Source organism: Trichoplusia ni, chromosome 21 (genome assembly GCF_003590095.1).
Source record: "Trichoplusia ni isolate ovarian cell line Hi5 chromosome 21, tn1, whole genome shotgun sequence".
Classification (NCBI taxonomy): Eukaryota; Metazoa; Arthropoda; class Insecta; order Lepidoptera; family Noctuidae; genus Trichoplusia; species Trichoplusia ni.
In genome coordinates, this window is record NC_039498.1 from 5652032 (window position 1) to 5665807 (window position 13776).

The 13776-nt window shown below is 37.0% G+C and overlaps 1 protein-coding gene across 1 annotated transcript; it reads left to right on the forward strand.

Moving 5' to 3' along the window:
• Nucleotides 1–278: 278 nt before the first annotated feature.
• LOC113504230 (glucose-6-phosphatase-like) lies at nt 279–11281 on the forward strand. The gene is made up of 7 exons (XM_026886406.1): nt 279–617; nt 5244–5405; nt 5968–6159; nt 6543–6673; nt 7474–7670; nt 8632–8753; nt 9182–11281. Exons 1-7 carry the CDS (start codon nt 556–558, stop codon nt 9426–9428), a joined length of 1113 nt encoding a protein of 370 aa, XP_026742207.1. The 5' UTR covers nt 279–555; the 3' UTR covers nt 9429–11281.
• The last annotated feature ends 2495 nt before the right edge of the window (nt 11282–13776 follow it).

Consider the following 13776-nt stretch of genomic DNA (forward strand, 5'->3'; position numbering starts at 1 on the left):
TCATCGTAGAATTGCGTCCACAAATAAGTTTTACTATAAGCATTTAATAATTTTAATCCGATACTAGCGACATCTATTAGTGAGTAGCGTTCTAAAGTTGTCTTCAACTGAAATGTTGTAGCAACTCGTTACTAGATGACGCTGTAAACGTAATACAAAAACTGTCGCTAGGTGTCGCTGTAGCTTTCTTAGCTCTTAATTAATTTTTATATTTCTTTACGGTGAACTTACTCGCACAATTTTTATATAATTATTTAATTTCAGTTCATACATTTTATTGCTGAAGATTTGTTATCGTAAACTTATATAGAGTTTTGAGCATTCTGGTACCGTCCCGGTCTTTATTGATTTTCATTCGTTCACAGTTCAACTTGGCAGCTGAATTCTGAATCTACTGTGGACACTGTGGTCTTGTCCGTCCTGTGACATTGACGTATTTGCTGACAAAATTCTTCGTGTAGCTAATTTTGCATAAAGTGATAAAAAAATTGTTAAATAATAAAATCTAGTTCTTTTAAATAATGTAACAAGCGCCATTTATATTAATTTATCAAAATGTCTGTGATGGACCGAGTAAACGCCTTCGGCGTTTCAATTATCAGTGTATTACAAGCTAGGTAAGTTTTAAAGCATTATTTACCCACTTTTCTATATTAATGTCCGTGAAAAAGGTATATTGAATCATTTTCCGGTGATTATATTCTAAGTTACGACAGTAGAGAGTAAAAACTATGTTGTACTTCTGGGGTAATTTTTGAGCGAAACAACGTCTAAATATTTCGTTATTATTCAATTTTCTCCTTAAACTTTTCCCTGTGTCCTTTGTCCGATAACCTAAAATAGTTTATGAGTGTCTCTTATACCGATCTTGTTGGAAAAAATGTCTCTCAAACGTAAATACGATTTATTTCAAGTAAAAAACCAAGTTAATAAATTCAATTTACTCTACTTCACAAGTTTAGCTTTTGGGTAAAAATAAGCTTAAAATTACGTTGTTTATTACTTAAAACGTATGAATGTCAAAGAAAATCTTTCTGGAAGGATCCGGAAAGCTTCAGGACTACACAGGTCGGACCAAACCGGGAGTGGTTCTGTACTCCTGTCCATCTGTTTATTTCTCACCTCACTCAGTTTATCAAATGTTATTATTAGGATCATTGATCCCAACACTGATCCAAACACATTGATGTTTACCTGTGTTCACAGTCATCAAGCATAGGTGACAAACTTTTAAAGAACAGAAAACCAAACATTTAATATGTTACAAATGTCACTCGGATCTACTATCAGAGTAATATTTTAATCATTTATTTCAAGTATATGAAGAAAAATTAACATTCCTATATAGCTCCCTTTTAACCAGGGACCGGACAACCCCACTTTAGAGTTAAGCCGTTTGACAGGGTAACCCGTACACGGGGTAACTCATATCGCAGTGTTACCTTTTGTTCGAGTTACATCCTCGAAACCCAGCGAAATGGTTAACACCTTCATTATGGTAACCACGTGAAGGGGTTAACCCCTTCAATAACTTAACCCTTTGAAGTGGTTACCTTCACGAAAGGCTTTTATTCGTGTTACCCTGAATTACCCATTAAACTTGAGCTGCATACTTGCACCCTAGCGGCCCCTCATTGCTTTACTAAGACTACAACTGATTTTCTTCTATCGTCGAGGCGACGCGCTGCGACTCGCGCCTCTCGGACAAACTACCTACGCGCGAAACGTCGCGTCATGTCAGCATGATAAGAAAACCAGCCATATAGGTAACTAGCTGTTGCCCGCGACTTCGTCCGCGTGGTTAGAAGATATAAGTTAGGAATATTTGAACGAATGCCCTCGAAGATTAATATTTTTCCCCGTATTTGCCACATTTTCCATTAAATCTTCGCTCCTATTAGTTGCAGCGTAATTTTATATACCTACTATACCTAGCCTTAAACCTTCCTCGATTATTGGTCTATTGAACACAAAATGAGATCAAATTTTTTAGATGAAATTATTTATAATAATTTAAAAAAAAATCGAATACAAGTTTTTTTTCATTTTCTGAGAAGATTTGACGGGTGAATTTTCGATTGAAAATTAGAGTGTTTTTTTATATTAATTCAGAATAAGGTGAAAAAATAAATATTTTTAATCAAATAAATTACAGCGTATTTGGGACACAAAAAAGTAAGTTTTCACCAAATTTCGTTACAAAAATAAATTTTTGTAAAAGATAAAAATAAAAAACCACAATCTTGGTTTTTTGGATTTTTCACATAAATTTTGAGGTTATGTGAAAAAAATGTAAACACAAAAGTTTTAGATCTTTTTATTTCCTACAACTTTGCCATTTGACTTTTTTCGATACGAATTTTAGTTTTGCCGGAAATCGAGAAAATCCGTTTTTTACTCTTCAAACGTCACTCCCACCCCCTTCCCGACCTCTGATCGCCCGTAAATTATTTTTCCTTTCATTTTTATAATATTCCCCTCCTTTTCTAATGGGTTTCATCCTACTATTATTTTTTTTGGTTTTAAAAATTATCGACCCTGGTCTACAAGTATAGACACGAAAAATATATATCACAACGTTTGAAATGTGCGACAAGCAAAATTAAACTGTAAGATCATATCCACAATGATTTTTATTCCATGTCTACAAGTTGCTCGGTAAATGCAACAATGGCGCCGCTGGGCGGTAAGATGTCACGTGCGCTCGTGGTTATACTATTTTCAAACTAATGTCTATAATAAAGAGTGCATATTACACTGTCTTAGGTTGGAGTGGGTTACCCTGTTACAGTGTTACAGGGTAGTGAAAGGGTAACCTGTTCGGAACAGGGTTCCAGTAATCCGTTCGAAGGTGTAACATATGTCATAGGGTTTTTTCTTGAAGCGCTTAAAAAAACCCCTTCAAAAACCCTTTCAATGAGTATCCGGCCGGTCCCTGCTTTTAACCGATGCTTATGCAATGGCTGTTGATCATTATGTATTAAATATGAAAATGCGAGAGAAACCGCAGCACAGCTATTGTATATTTGCCTATATATAATTATGATGCCTTTGCGCTAATGCTTTTTTGAATGAAGCACAGTAAAAATTTATTGCAACGGTTTTTAACAGTTTTTTTTTGTAAATATGTCATTGCTTCTATTATCTTTGGGTCTGCTGGTCATAGGCTGGTATTATTTAGTTTTATCTAATACTTTGACTGTGCAGATTATAGAATGGCAGGTCGCCACGGCAATTAACAATAAGAGCGACGTAATACAGGTTCGATCCCCGCTGGGTAAAAGTATTTGGTCACAACTTTCTCTAAGTTGTAGTATTGTAAGTAGGTACAAGTATTACGTGTACGTGATACAGATGGGTTTGCTAGGGGGCTAGAAGAAAAACACTTATTTGTCCTTATTTTACGCATTCTTTCTCTATCAAATAACATAAAATCAGTCATCTGAGCTCCAAATTAAAAAAATATCGAAACTAAAATACCAAAAATTTTTTTGTAATAACTATCTGTGCTATTTCGAGTTGAAGCCCGGGCGGGGTTGAAGCCGAAGGGGGCTTGATGCAACCAGATCCAATCGATGTAATCCCACTTTACCCCCCGCGCCACTTACTCCGCGCGCACTTACCCCCGCGCAACCAAAGCACGCCGCGAACCGTATGACCTCAGGGCTTTCACCTCTGACCCGTGACCTATGTCCCCTGCGCGTTCTTACCCCGGAGGCACACTGCGCAGCATCCCAGCTTGTTCTAGTTTCACGAATTCAGGTCGAAAGTTTATTAATTGAAAACTCATCTGGATTCTAGGAAAATATTGAATTGGCATGTTACGTAATAAAGATTTTACATTTCACGTGTGCTTTCATTTTGTATCAAAAGAAAATTCGTAAATTATTTTTCTTTAGATGTAAATTACTTATAACATGTAAAGCATTTATAGTAACGATGCCGCGAATAGGTATTTAAGCTTTTTGCTTCTCCGTTTATTTTGTAAAGGTTAAAACCGGAAGTCTATTACTAAGGCATCTGTCCGTCTGTTCGTTGTGTACGAACCTGAACCGCCGTGCGACGTAGCACGGCGGTTCAGGTTTAGTCAGTAAGAGTCTGACACTACCCGTTCCCTCCCCCGAGGCCGCGAATAACCAGGAAATATCCACAGCAATAGAAAATGACTGTATCTTGTGAACCGTGATAGCTAGGCAGTTAAAATTTTCACACATGATATATTTTTTGTTGCGGCGGGGTCGCGATTCAAACTTGCGGGAAGAAATGGTCCTGTTTCTGTTTTAAAGAAACGACTTCCGCAGTAAATTATTTATTACTTGTGTCGCGGGAGGTTTCACAAACATACAAATCACGTGCACAAAGACACCCAGATTCAGAAAAAGCATTCCACACCAATGCTAGTTCTACGCGGGAATCGAATTCGCAACACGAAGCGCACTGTGGGTTTGGCGTGATGACCTTAACCACCTGGCTATCCGTGATGATGATGGGTTCATATTTTAATCCTAGCTTAAAAAATAGTCTAAAACTCGCGACCCCGCCCTTATCTCATGGTTAAGGGCAATCCCGATAAATACTCATGAATTAACCGTTGCATCTTTTAAGTATGTTCCGCGGGTAACCGAGAGGTTAAGGTCACCACTTCAAACTCAAAGCGCGCGAGGTCTGGCGGTTCGATCAGTGAGTACAATCATAATGTCTGATCCAAAAATGCTTGTCCTGAGTCCGTGTGTCTTCGTGCATGTGACTTGAATGTCTGTAAAACCTTCCATAAGAATCAAATTCCTTAGTATAGGACTCGTTGAAAAAAAAGGGAAATCGACAAAAAAAAACACGATGTAGAGGGCATTTAATTACCTAAATTTGAAATCCCCGCCGCGGAACGTGTAAGCGATATTTGAGTAGTTGCTTACGCTTCCCGCGCGTGGTGGCCAATCATTGTACTTGATGCCGACGTTCAAGAAGCGTCACCCCGCGCCTCCAATAAGATTTTAATTAACTTTTCAACAAAAAGTTGTTTGCGTTTCAGATAAGCTATGACCACTAATACATTGTTTATTAAATGATGTAACGGTTAACTCACGCGTATTTATCGGGAGTGCCCGAATAGTTTCGGATCCAACCGGAGTTTTTAATCATAGGCTGACGCGGCAGGATCGCGAGTCGAACTGATGACTCGCGTTCGACTTACGATCCCGAGTCATTCTCACGATAGGTATTATAAAAATATATTTTTTCCCCAGAGGGTTCAACGAGAACATCATCTACGCTATCAACGAAGCATCGAACCCCCAGCACCTGCTGATGTTCTATTTCCCTTTCGTGGCCGTCATAGACTCCGTATTCGCGGCACAGCTCCTGCTATGTATGGCTTTCAGCGGATGGCTGACCTCCATGATCAAATGGTAATTGAAAATGTAGGGATTAATAATAATTTCATAGTTACTTAATTGAATTCGTTTTTTTGGACGGCGTCATGTATTGGTAACTTATTACAGTTGGGTTGTGTAATACAGCAAATTTTCGGGCTAATTTTTAATAAATTAAAGTTTATATTATCAATGTTTTCTAAATAGCGCGTCGATTGCGAGCAAACAGTAGTTGTGCATCTGTGAAAAAATTTGAATGCCCCATGTTGGGCGCCATTTAATGCGCTCTTGAAATTGGCAATAATTACCCTATTCGTAATGGCAGGAAAAATATTTAAACTAAGAAAGCAAACATTGCAGAAAGCATTCAGATTTTATATGGTCACTGACATAAAGAGATATTTATTAAAGGAAGATTTATTACCATAATATATGTATATTAGTAGACCAAATAATGGCTATTTCACGTTAAATTAAAAAAGGATCAACAAAATCATTCAGTCCGACGTTTTAAGGTGACAAGCAAAAAAATAATAATAATAATAATTGGCAGCAATTTTCGATTTAATTTGCTAATTGACCCTAAAAATCTGTCCAGGTTATCACTATCAGACCGTCCCTATTGGTGGGTACAAGAGACCTCGTACTACCTGCACGACCAGCGCCCAATATTGAAGCAAACCAGTCAAACTTGTGAGATTGGGTCGGGGAATCCCTCTGAACATATGACTTCAGCCGTCATCATCTCAATCCTGTTTTGTATGTGGATGACTAGCTATTTAGACGAATGGTAACATGTGTTTCAAATTATATTTTTTTTTTATGTTTCTGTACGTACGTGAAGAATAGAAACGTTTACCTTATAGGTAGATTTTGTTGTCTGTCCATCTGTGATATGATAGGCAGTTGCAACTGCACGGATAGCCGAGTGGTTGAGGTCATCACGCCAAATCCACTCTGCGCGAAGTGTCGCGAGATCCCCGCGTAGGACAAGCATTTGTGTGATCCACGAATGCTCGTTCTGAGTCTGGGTGTCCTTGTGCATGTGAATTGTATGTTTGTGAAAACCCCCGCGACACAAAGATTAAAGTTCCTTATGCCGGGAGTCGCTTTTTTTTAAGAAACATGACCAGTTTTCTAGACCTTAAAATAATCATCTTTTTTGCTTTTCAGTCAGTGTAAGATAAATTGGTCATCTTGGATCATGTTTCCTTTTTGTTTCTACAACGCTTTGATTGTGATGATTGCACAACTGTACACGGCCGTGCACTTTCCTCACCAGTGTCTAATCGGTGCAATGATCGGTAAGTGGCTTTTATCTACTTTCACTACTTGTTGCCCTCTTGCCCGACAGCTATAAATTGAAAATCACACAGGCACGTAAAATCGGGATGGAAACTAAGCTAACTAAAAACTAAGAATACTAAACGAACTAATTCTATGTCTTAATCTAGGTTATAAACTATCTGTGTACCAAATTTCGTCTAAATCCGTTCAGTGGTTTTTGCGTGATTGAGCAACAAACATCATTACATAATTACAAACTTTTGCTATTCTAATATTAGTAGGGTGACACTGTAGGGGGTACTTTAGAATCTAAGGAACGGATTTCGGAAACTATTTTGTTAATAGAAAACAACATTATTTATGAGTATACTCAAAAATAATAATAAAAAATAATCCAAAAATATCCAGCGAGGAGAGAGAGAGATTTAAAGTTTACTTAAATTACCGGAATAGAGATAACTCTTCCGTCCCTTCTGGCCCCCATCTTATGTCTCCTATTTAGAAAGTAAATTTATTTAATCATTAATGTAAATAAAAAATGTTATCAACAGACCAAAAGATTTACGAAGGACTTGAAATAAAAACTACTGAGATATTCTTGATTAAATTTTTATGTGACCAAATGACAGCTGTTTCATGTTAAATTATAAAAGAATGAGAAAAATTTGTTCATCCTGACCAAAGTTCTAATATCACAAACATTCAATAACAAGAAAAGAATTGAAAACCTCCATAATTTTTAAGTCGGTTAAAAATAAATTATCTTATATCCCATAATTACTGCACATGATAAAAACTTACCCCATATTCTTTTCAGGGGCAATTTTAGTCCCGGTGTTATGCGTCTACATCATCGATCCATATATCTGGCAATATGGAGCCGTGTCCAATAAGGATACCGTCGTTGTCCGGGTTTGGTACGTCCTGTCAACTATAGGCATGACTTTGATTGCCGTTTTCACGTACTATTGCTACAAGTCGATCGGGTGGCAACCGTCTTGGTCCATAAAGCTGGTAAGTGTACGATCAGAGCCTTATCTCATAAATGAAACTTGGATTGTTTTAAATATAGTGGATTTATTCACGTATATTTGTTCATATTTTTACAACTGAAGTTAAAGTCAACTGTCGTGTTCGCCCTAACTCATATTCAGTAGATACTCAAATATAATCGATTATAATAAGACCTCTGAGTGGCGTACGCACCGGTTTCAAGGTGTCGCTAGCTCTGAAGCCCCGGGTTCGATCCCCGGTCGGATCAATGTAAAAATTCACATTTCTACATTGTCTCGGGTCTGGGTGTTTGTGGTACCTTTGTTGTATCTGAATTCCATAACACAAGTGCTGTAACAACTTACTTTGGGTTCAGAACAATGTATGTGATGTTGGTTAAGGCTAAGTACGGACAGTACTTAACCTTAAAGTAGTTATTTCTAAAAAGATATAAGCTATCCCATATTAGCTAGCTTAGCTAGCGTTTTCTAAGACCTAACTAATATGCGCAAAAAAAAATATGATAATCTGTCGAACCGTTTCGGAGGAGTTCAGTTTTGTACCGTAACACGACATTTTTATATATTTAGAGATTAGGAATGACTAGCTGGTGGCGACTTCGTCTGCGCATAATTCGTATTTCGAGTAGCTTACATTATCGCGGCGTTAAAAAAAGGGTGGGTTTTAGTCAGCATAAGTTCATTATTTCCTTTTTATTTAGTTATTATTCAATTCAGCAATTAAGTTTCTATAATTAACAATCGCTAAACTGTTTCGGCAGTTTGCAGGCGTTTCGTTCTTTAACATAAATCAAATCATCTTTAACAAATGACTTCTTTCGCTGAACCCAAAGCGGAAGAAGTCATTTCACGATTCCACCCAAAATACGATCGGTTTCTAGGTCATATTTTAAACCATTTGTCTAACTTTAAATCAGGTTGTCAAAATGCATTATTTGAATGAATACGACTTTCTATTCCAGGCCTACCGTTACTGTGACAACCCCGCTAATATCACGCGGACCTCCATCCCGCTGTTCTCCATCATGACATCAACAGCCTACATGCTGGGGTGGGCGCTGTTCGTGTCTCCTGCAGTCATCAGGTAAGGTCTTGGGAAATACTAGCTTTTGCCAGCGACTCTGCGCGTTACAGATCAAAAACCACCCTACGGGAACATAATATGTATGACTGCACGGATAGGTCAGTGGTTGAGGTCGCCAAGCCAAACCCACTGAGCGCGACGCCGACGTGTCGCGGGTTCGATCCTCACATAGGACAAGCATTTGTGTGATCCATGAATGCTTGTCCTGAGTCTGGGTGTCTTTATGCATGTGATTTGAATGATAATGAAACCGCGACACAAGGATTAAATTCCATAGGCGGGAGTAAAAACAAATCCAGGTCATAAACTATCTGTCTACATAATTGCGTCCAAATTCGTGCAGTAGTTTTTGAGGAGTCGTTTTTGTCCTCTCTGGGGTTCAAACTTATTTTTATTAATAATTCTTAATTAACAATTTTCTATTCCAGATACCGTTATTTCACTAAACCTCGCTCGATACCTCTGGGTCTGCTCATCGCGTTACTCTTTCTCAAAATATTCCAACTGATCGAACATTTCTCTTGCAATCTAGACATAAAGACATACTATCTAGTCCAATTCTTAGTCACAGTCTGCAAGCCTGGCCTCTTCCTGCGTGTACTGCCAAGTATCTTGAAGTTGCCATATTTCTGCATCACCTGCTGCGAGCAACTGGCTCTGAAGATGGAACAATGAAATACGGCCACCCGGTGTCCGGGGGAGGGATGTTATTGGTCACGTGACCAGGACGACGTCCGCCGTGTCACCTTCGAGGTAGGGGCAGACCGTGTGTCATTTTGCCGAAACGATGAACCTATTGTGACAATAATCCCCCAGTGCCCAGAGTGTCTAATGGAGCCCGTGTAAATTGTACAAACATTTTGTGTCAATTTTTTGAGCTTAACTACTCTAGTGGTTCGATCTGGGATTTTTTGGTGCTTCCGAAAGGCATGTCGTTCTGTTTGTCTGTTTTTTGGAAAATCCCAGGTCTCAAATTGTATAGTATAAGTATTTAAAAGCCGTTTAGGGCTTATGACTGTCTATCTACTCTAAGTTTTAAAAGTCTGATTGTTCTATGTGTGTAACATATTTTCTAGGAAATTGCGCAAGTTTTTGAGACTGAGTAGTGTGGGAAAGAGATGTATAGTGCCGGAAAGAGAGGGTAGATTTTATTGGCGTCTGTTAAACTTTCATATGATGAATATATTCGACTAAATTCTAAAATATATTAATATATTGATGTTATGTGTTTAGAGTGATATATTGGATCTTAAAAAAAAAACATAAAACGTAAAAAAAAAGTATCAAAAAATAAAAAATGCAAAAAAAGTAAAAAAACATAAAATCTAAAAAAATATATATGTGTCCCCTATATGACCATGAGGTCAAAAGATTATTGATTATAGTAATATTAAAACTGTAAGTTGCCCAAGTGCATGAACTTTTTCGGCAGTGTTGCCAGAGTTATATCCCGTTTTAGGGCCGTGTTGCCACTTTTACTGAATTTTGGGGCCGTGTTGCCATATTTACTCGTAAAATGACTATGCATGTTCCTATATCTAATAAATCGGCTTTTACATCCAGACTGCCTATATTAGCCCACTTTTGGGCAAAGACATGACCAAACTTTGATGATGACTATCTACTTTTTGATCATAAACGTCTGATCAATGAACTGTTAGGCAAAAGGCCTCTCCCAACTTTATACATTTCGATTATAAATCGGCTTATATCAACCCACTGCTGGGCATACGCCTCTCAATTTCGACGACAATAATTATCTTTTGCTACATTTCAACACCTAGTACAATGTTGAAAAAACACACCTTAAAAGCAAGAAAATCCTGGTGTGGGGTAAAAAAAATCGAAAGATTTCATAAGTACTGATATCAGGCTTAATGGAAAATTAATTTTTTTGTCAAATGGGGTAAGAGAAAACTGGGGTAAGTTGAAAGACTCAAAAACATCTAATACCATCAATTTGTTTGTTAATAAATCTAAATTGTTTATTTAATAATTTATTTAAACAATAGAGTTTTATTAACAAATTATATAATGTATCGATAAAACCCATCTCTATTTACCCCATTTGAACTCATTATAGACAAACTTGCCGCGTTATACGCGATGTTGCGACTTTTTATCGAGAAAATCGATTTGACTGTACCTATGTACTTTTGGTGCAAATTATATGAATATAGTCTGAAAATATATAGAATAGTGCTGTAAGATTTTAATGTGCTTTTATCGATGTTTAGCTAGTTTAAATATACTTGAATATTGTTGTTATATATGTACCGTGCATATCGAAATAATAATTACCACTGCCACATATATTTCTACCTCGAATCAACTCCTTTTTTCCTTTTCCGCCTTATTCCTCCATATTCCGCCTCACTCCGCCATATCGACGCCTTTCTCCTCCTCATTCCCTACTAGACCCATTTTCCCATCCCAATGCTGTTTTTGAACTGAATTGGGATAGAGAGGAGAATGGGACTTGATTTTTTTTTCTATCTATCCTAGTATTTTACTTCTATTTTTATCCCTTATTGCATTATCAAAAACGAAAATATTTATCATTGGACTGATGAGGGTTTGAATCTATTAATTATTTTAGACAAAACGACTGAATGCTCAATTTTTATTTTCAAATCCTTTAAAAAATGTACATATTTTGATCTCTAGGAGGTAGTTTTTAAATAATATATAAAATTATTGGACAATAAGGTTAAATTAATCCTATTCTTATGAGAATAAAGTTCATTTTAACTAGTCAGTGTTGAAAATATCTATTTGTATTTAGATTTTCTGTGATATTTCGGTCATAAGACTTTGAAAAGTTTTAAATTGTTATTAAATTTTAATTGTTTACAATAATACAAGATTTTTTAAGTCTTGTTAATATAATTATGTTGTATATTTTATTTATAAAAATAGTAAAATTGTTGAGTTTGTAATTTTTATATTGGTTTTTGGGGTTAAATCTATGTAAATACGATTCTTCCGCCTTCAATATGAAATATATAACTAATAAAAATATATACTAAATATTCCTGGACTGTTAAATTATATAAATGTTGCCTTTGTAATAAAATCTATTGTAATATATTTAAATAATGGTAAGTGAAACCCACCCAAGAGCTTTAATGTTTAATTTGCAAAACCCAAATAAAAAAAAAAGAAATTTCGTGTTTCATTCACCTACATACGTAGCCAAAATGGCTTAGGTCACCAAACCAAACCCATTGAGAGCGACGTGTCACGGGTTTGATACCTGCGTATGACAAGCATTTGGTTGCTTAAAGATGGTTTCATTCACCGTTTTTCAGTGGTATCTAAGAAGAATAAAAAGGTACATATAAAGTTGGCGTGGCGATTATAATGCATAGACTTATATGCACGAGAAGCAGGTTCGATCCCAACGCACTTAAAGTAGGTAGTATCAATGTGACTTTTCCAAATTTGTATCTACTTTCTTAATTATTCTAAGACTCTGCTGACAAACGGTGCAGGAAAACATCGTGAGGAAATCTGGATTCCAAATATAGGAATCTGAAATCGCCCGCAGTGAGCTAGCGTGGTGATCAATGCTCAAACCTTCCCTATACGGGAAGACGACTGCTCCCATCAGTGCGAAATGAAAAGGCTGTTATTACTGTTACGCAGCAAACGTTGTTTTGCCTAATAAATTATTTCTAGTTGTTTGTATTTTTTAATGCCACATTATAAAAAAATAAAAATTTTCGTCCAAAAAATAAAACAATTTTTTTGTGTGAGCAACCCTTAACACTTAGGGTTATGAAAAATAGATGTTAGTCGATTCTCAGACCAACTGAATACGCGTATAACATTTGCTAAAAATCGGTTAAGCCGTTTCGGAGGACTACGGTAACTAACATCGTGACACGGGAATTTTATATATTAGATTATAACTTTGAAAAAGTCTCATTGAGAAATTGCCTGCCTTGGGATAAAACCGCCACCCCTCCACGACAATACATCACGCCATAATGGTGATACTCTTGTCTATACTGTGAGTAAAATCATGCGCGTTGATGACCCGCGTTGATCACCACCGTTAAGTCAGTGACCAGTATAATAGCCAATAGAAATAAAACCCCAAAATCTTTTTTGTTTTTATTGGACAACCAGTACAGATGCTACAAGCTACTGCAAACGAATTAGATCGGACTGCAGTATCTTCGGTCTTTTAATAAATTCTATATAGGAATCACTGTAATTATTTTTCAAACCTAGCGCTCTCAAGTGTGAGACAGGTCGTTTCGAATATTGGGGTAATGTTATCCCATCACCAGCCCATTCGTTGTCAATGGGGTAAGTGCTTGGCAGATTTTCTTCCTGCTTGCTTTCTCTCTGTATTTCCTTTATCTTCGTAATCGTTTTGACCCAACCCCACAAGTTCTCATGCCGCGAATCTTTCCTACTTTTAACTGAATCTGCACCCTTGAGGGATCCCCTGCTCTTTTTCGCTGACTTTCTCGACGTAGACTTACCCACGAAACATTCGGAATCTAAGTCCATTTTCTTTTTGCTTCTCCCTCTAAAGAAGCAGCACTTCGATCGTTTTCTCTTCATACTCCGGGCCGAAACTTCTTTTCGGACCTTAACGTATTCGTTTATGCTTACTCTTGACCTCGGTCTGAGCTGAGTCTTCGAGTCAGTTGCCTCCTTCCTCTCTTGCAAGATGCCAACAGTCTGCGACACTCCAGGTCTTAGACTCATTCTGTTACCTCTAAGGCTCTCCGCTGGCACTATTTTGTCGATCGGGAAACAACATACGGCTCTTATACATATTATAATTCGTCTTAATAGATTTCTTAATAATCTTGTAAGTGGTATATCAGTCTTTTTGCACGAATTTTCTTCATATAGTTTCATTTTGTTGCTATTTTTAAACGTTGTTTGGTTGATGGTAACTGGTTGTCAGATTGTTTTGATGGTTGACGTTTTAAGGGTGAAGTAAAAGAAGGTAGACTTATTGAGTTTTTAGTTGAGTAAAGATCTTTATGAATATATGTTG

What these genes read in the sequence shown, in the direction of transcription:
- LOC113504230 (XM_026886406.1), top strand. Translation starts at nt 556, where the DNA reads ATGTCTGTGATGGACCGAGTAAACGCCTTCGGCGTTTCAATTATCAGT. An exon ending in ATCAGTGTATTACAAGCTAG is followed by an intron (nt 618 to 5,243) that starts GTAAGTTTTAAA and finishes TTTTTTCCCCAG; the next exon opens with AGGGTTCAACGAGAACATCA. An exon ending in GTGTCTCCTGCAGTCATCAG is followed by an intron (nt 8,754 to 9,181) that starts GTAAGGTCTTGG and finishes TTTCTATTCCAG; the next exon opens with ATACCGTTATTTCACTAAAC.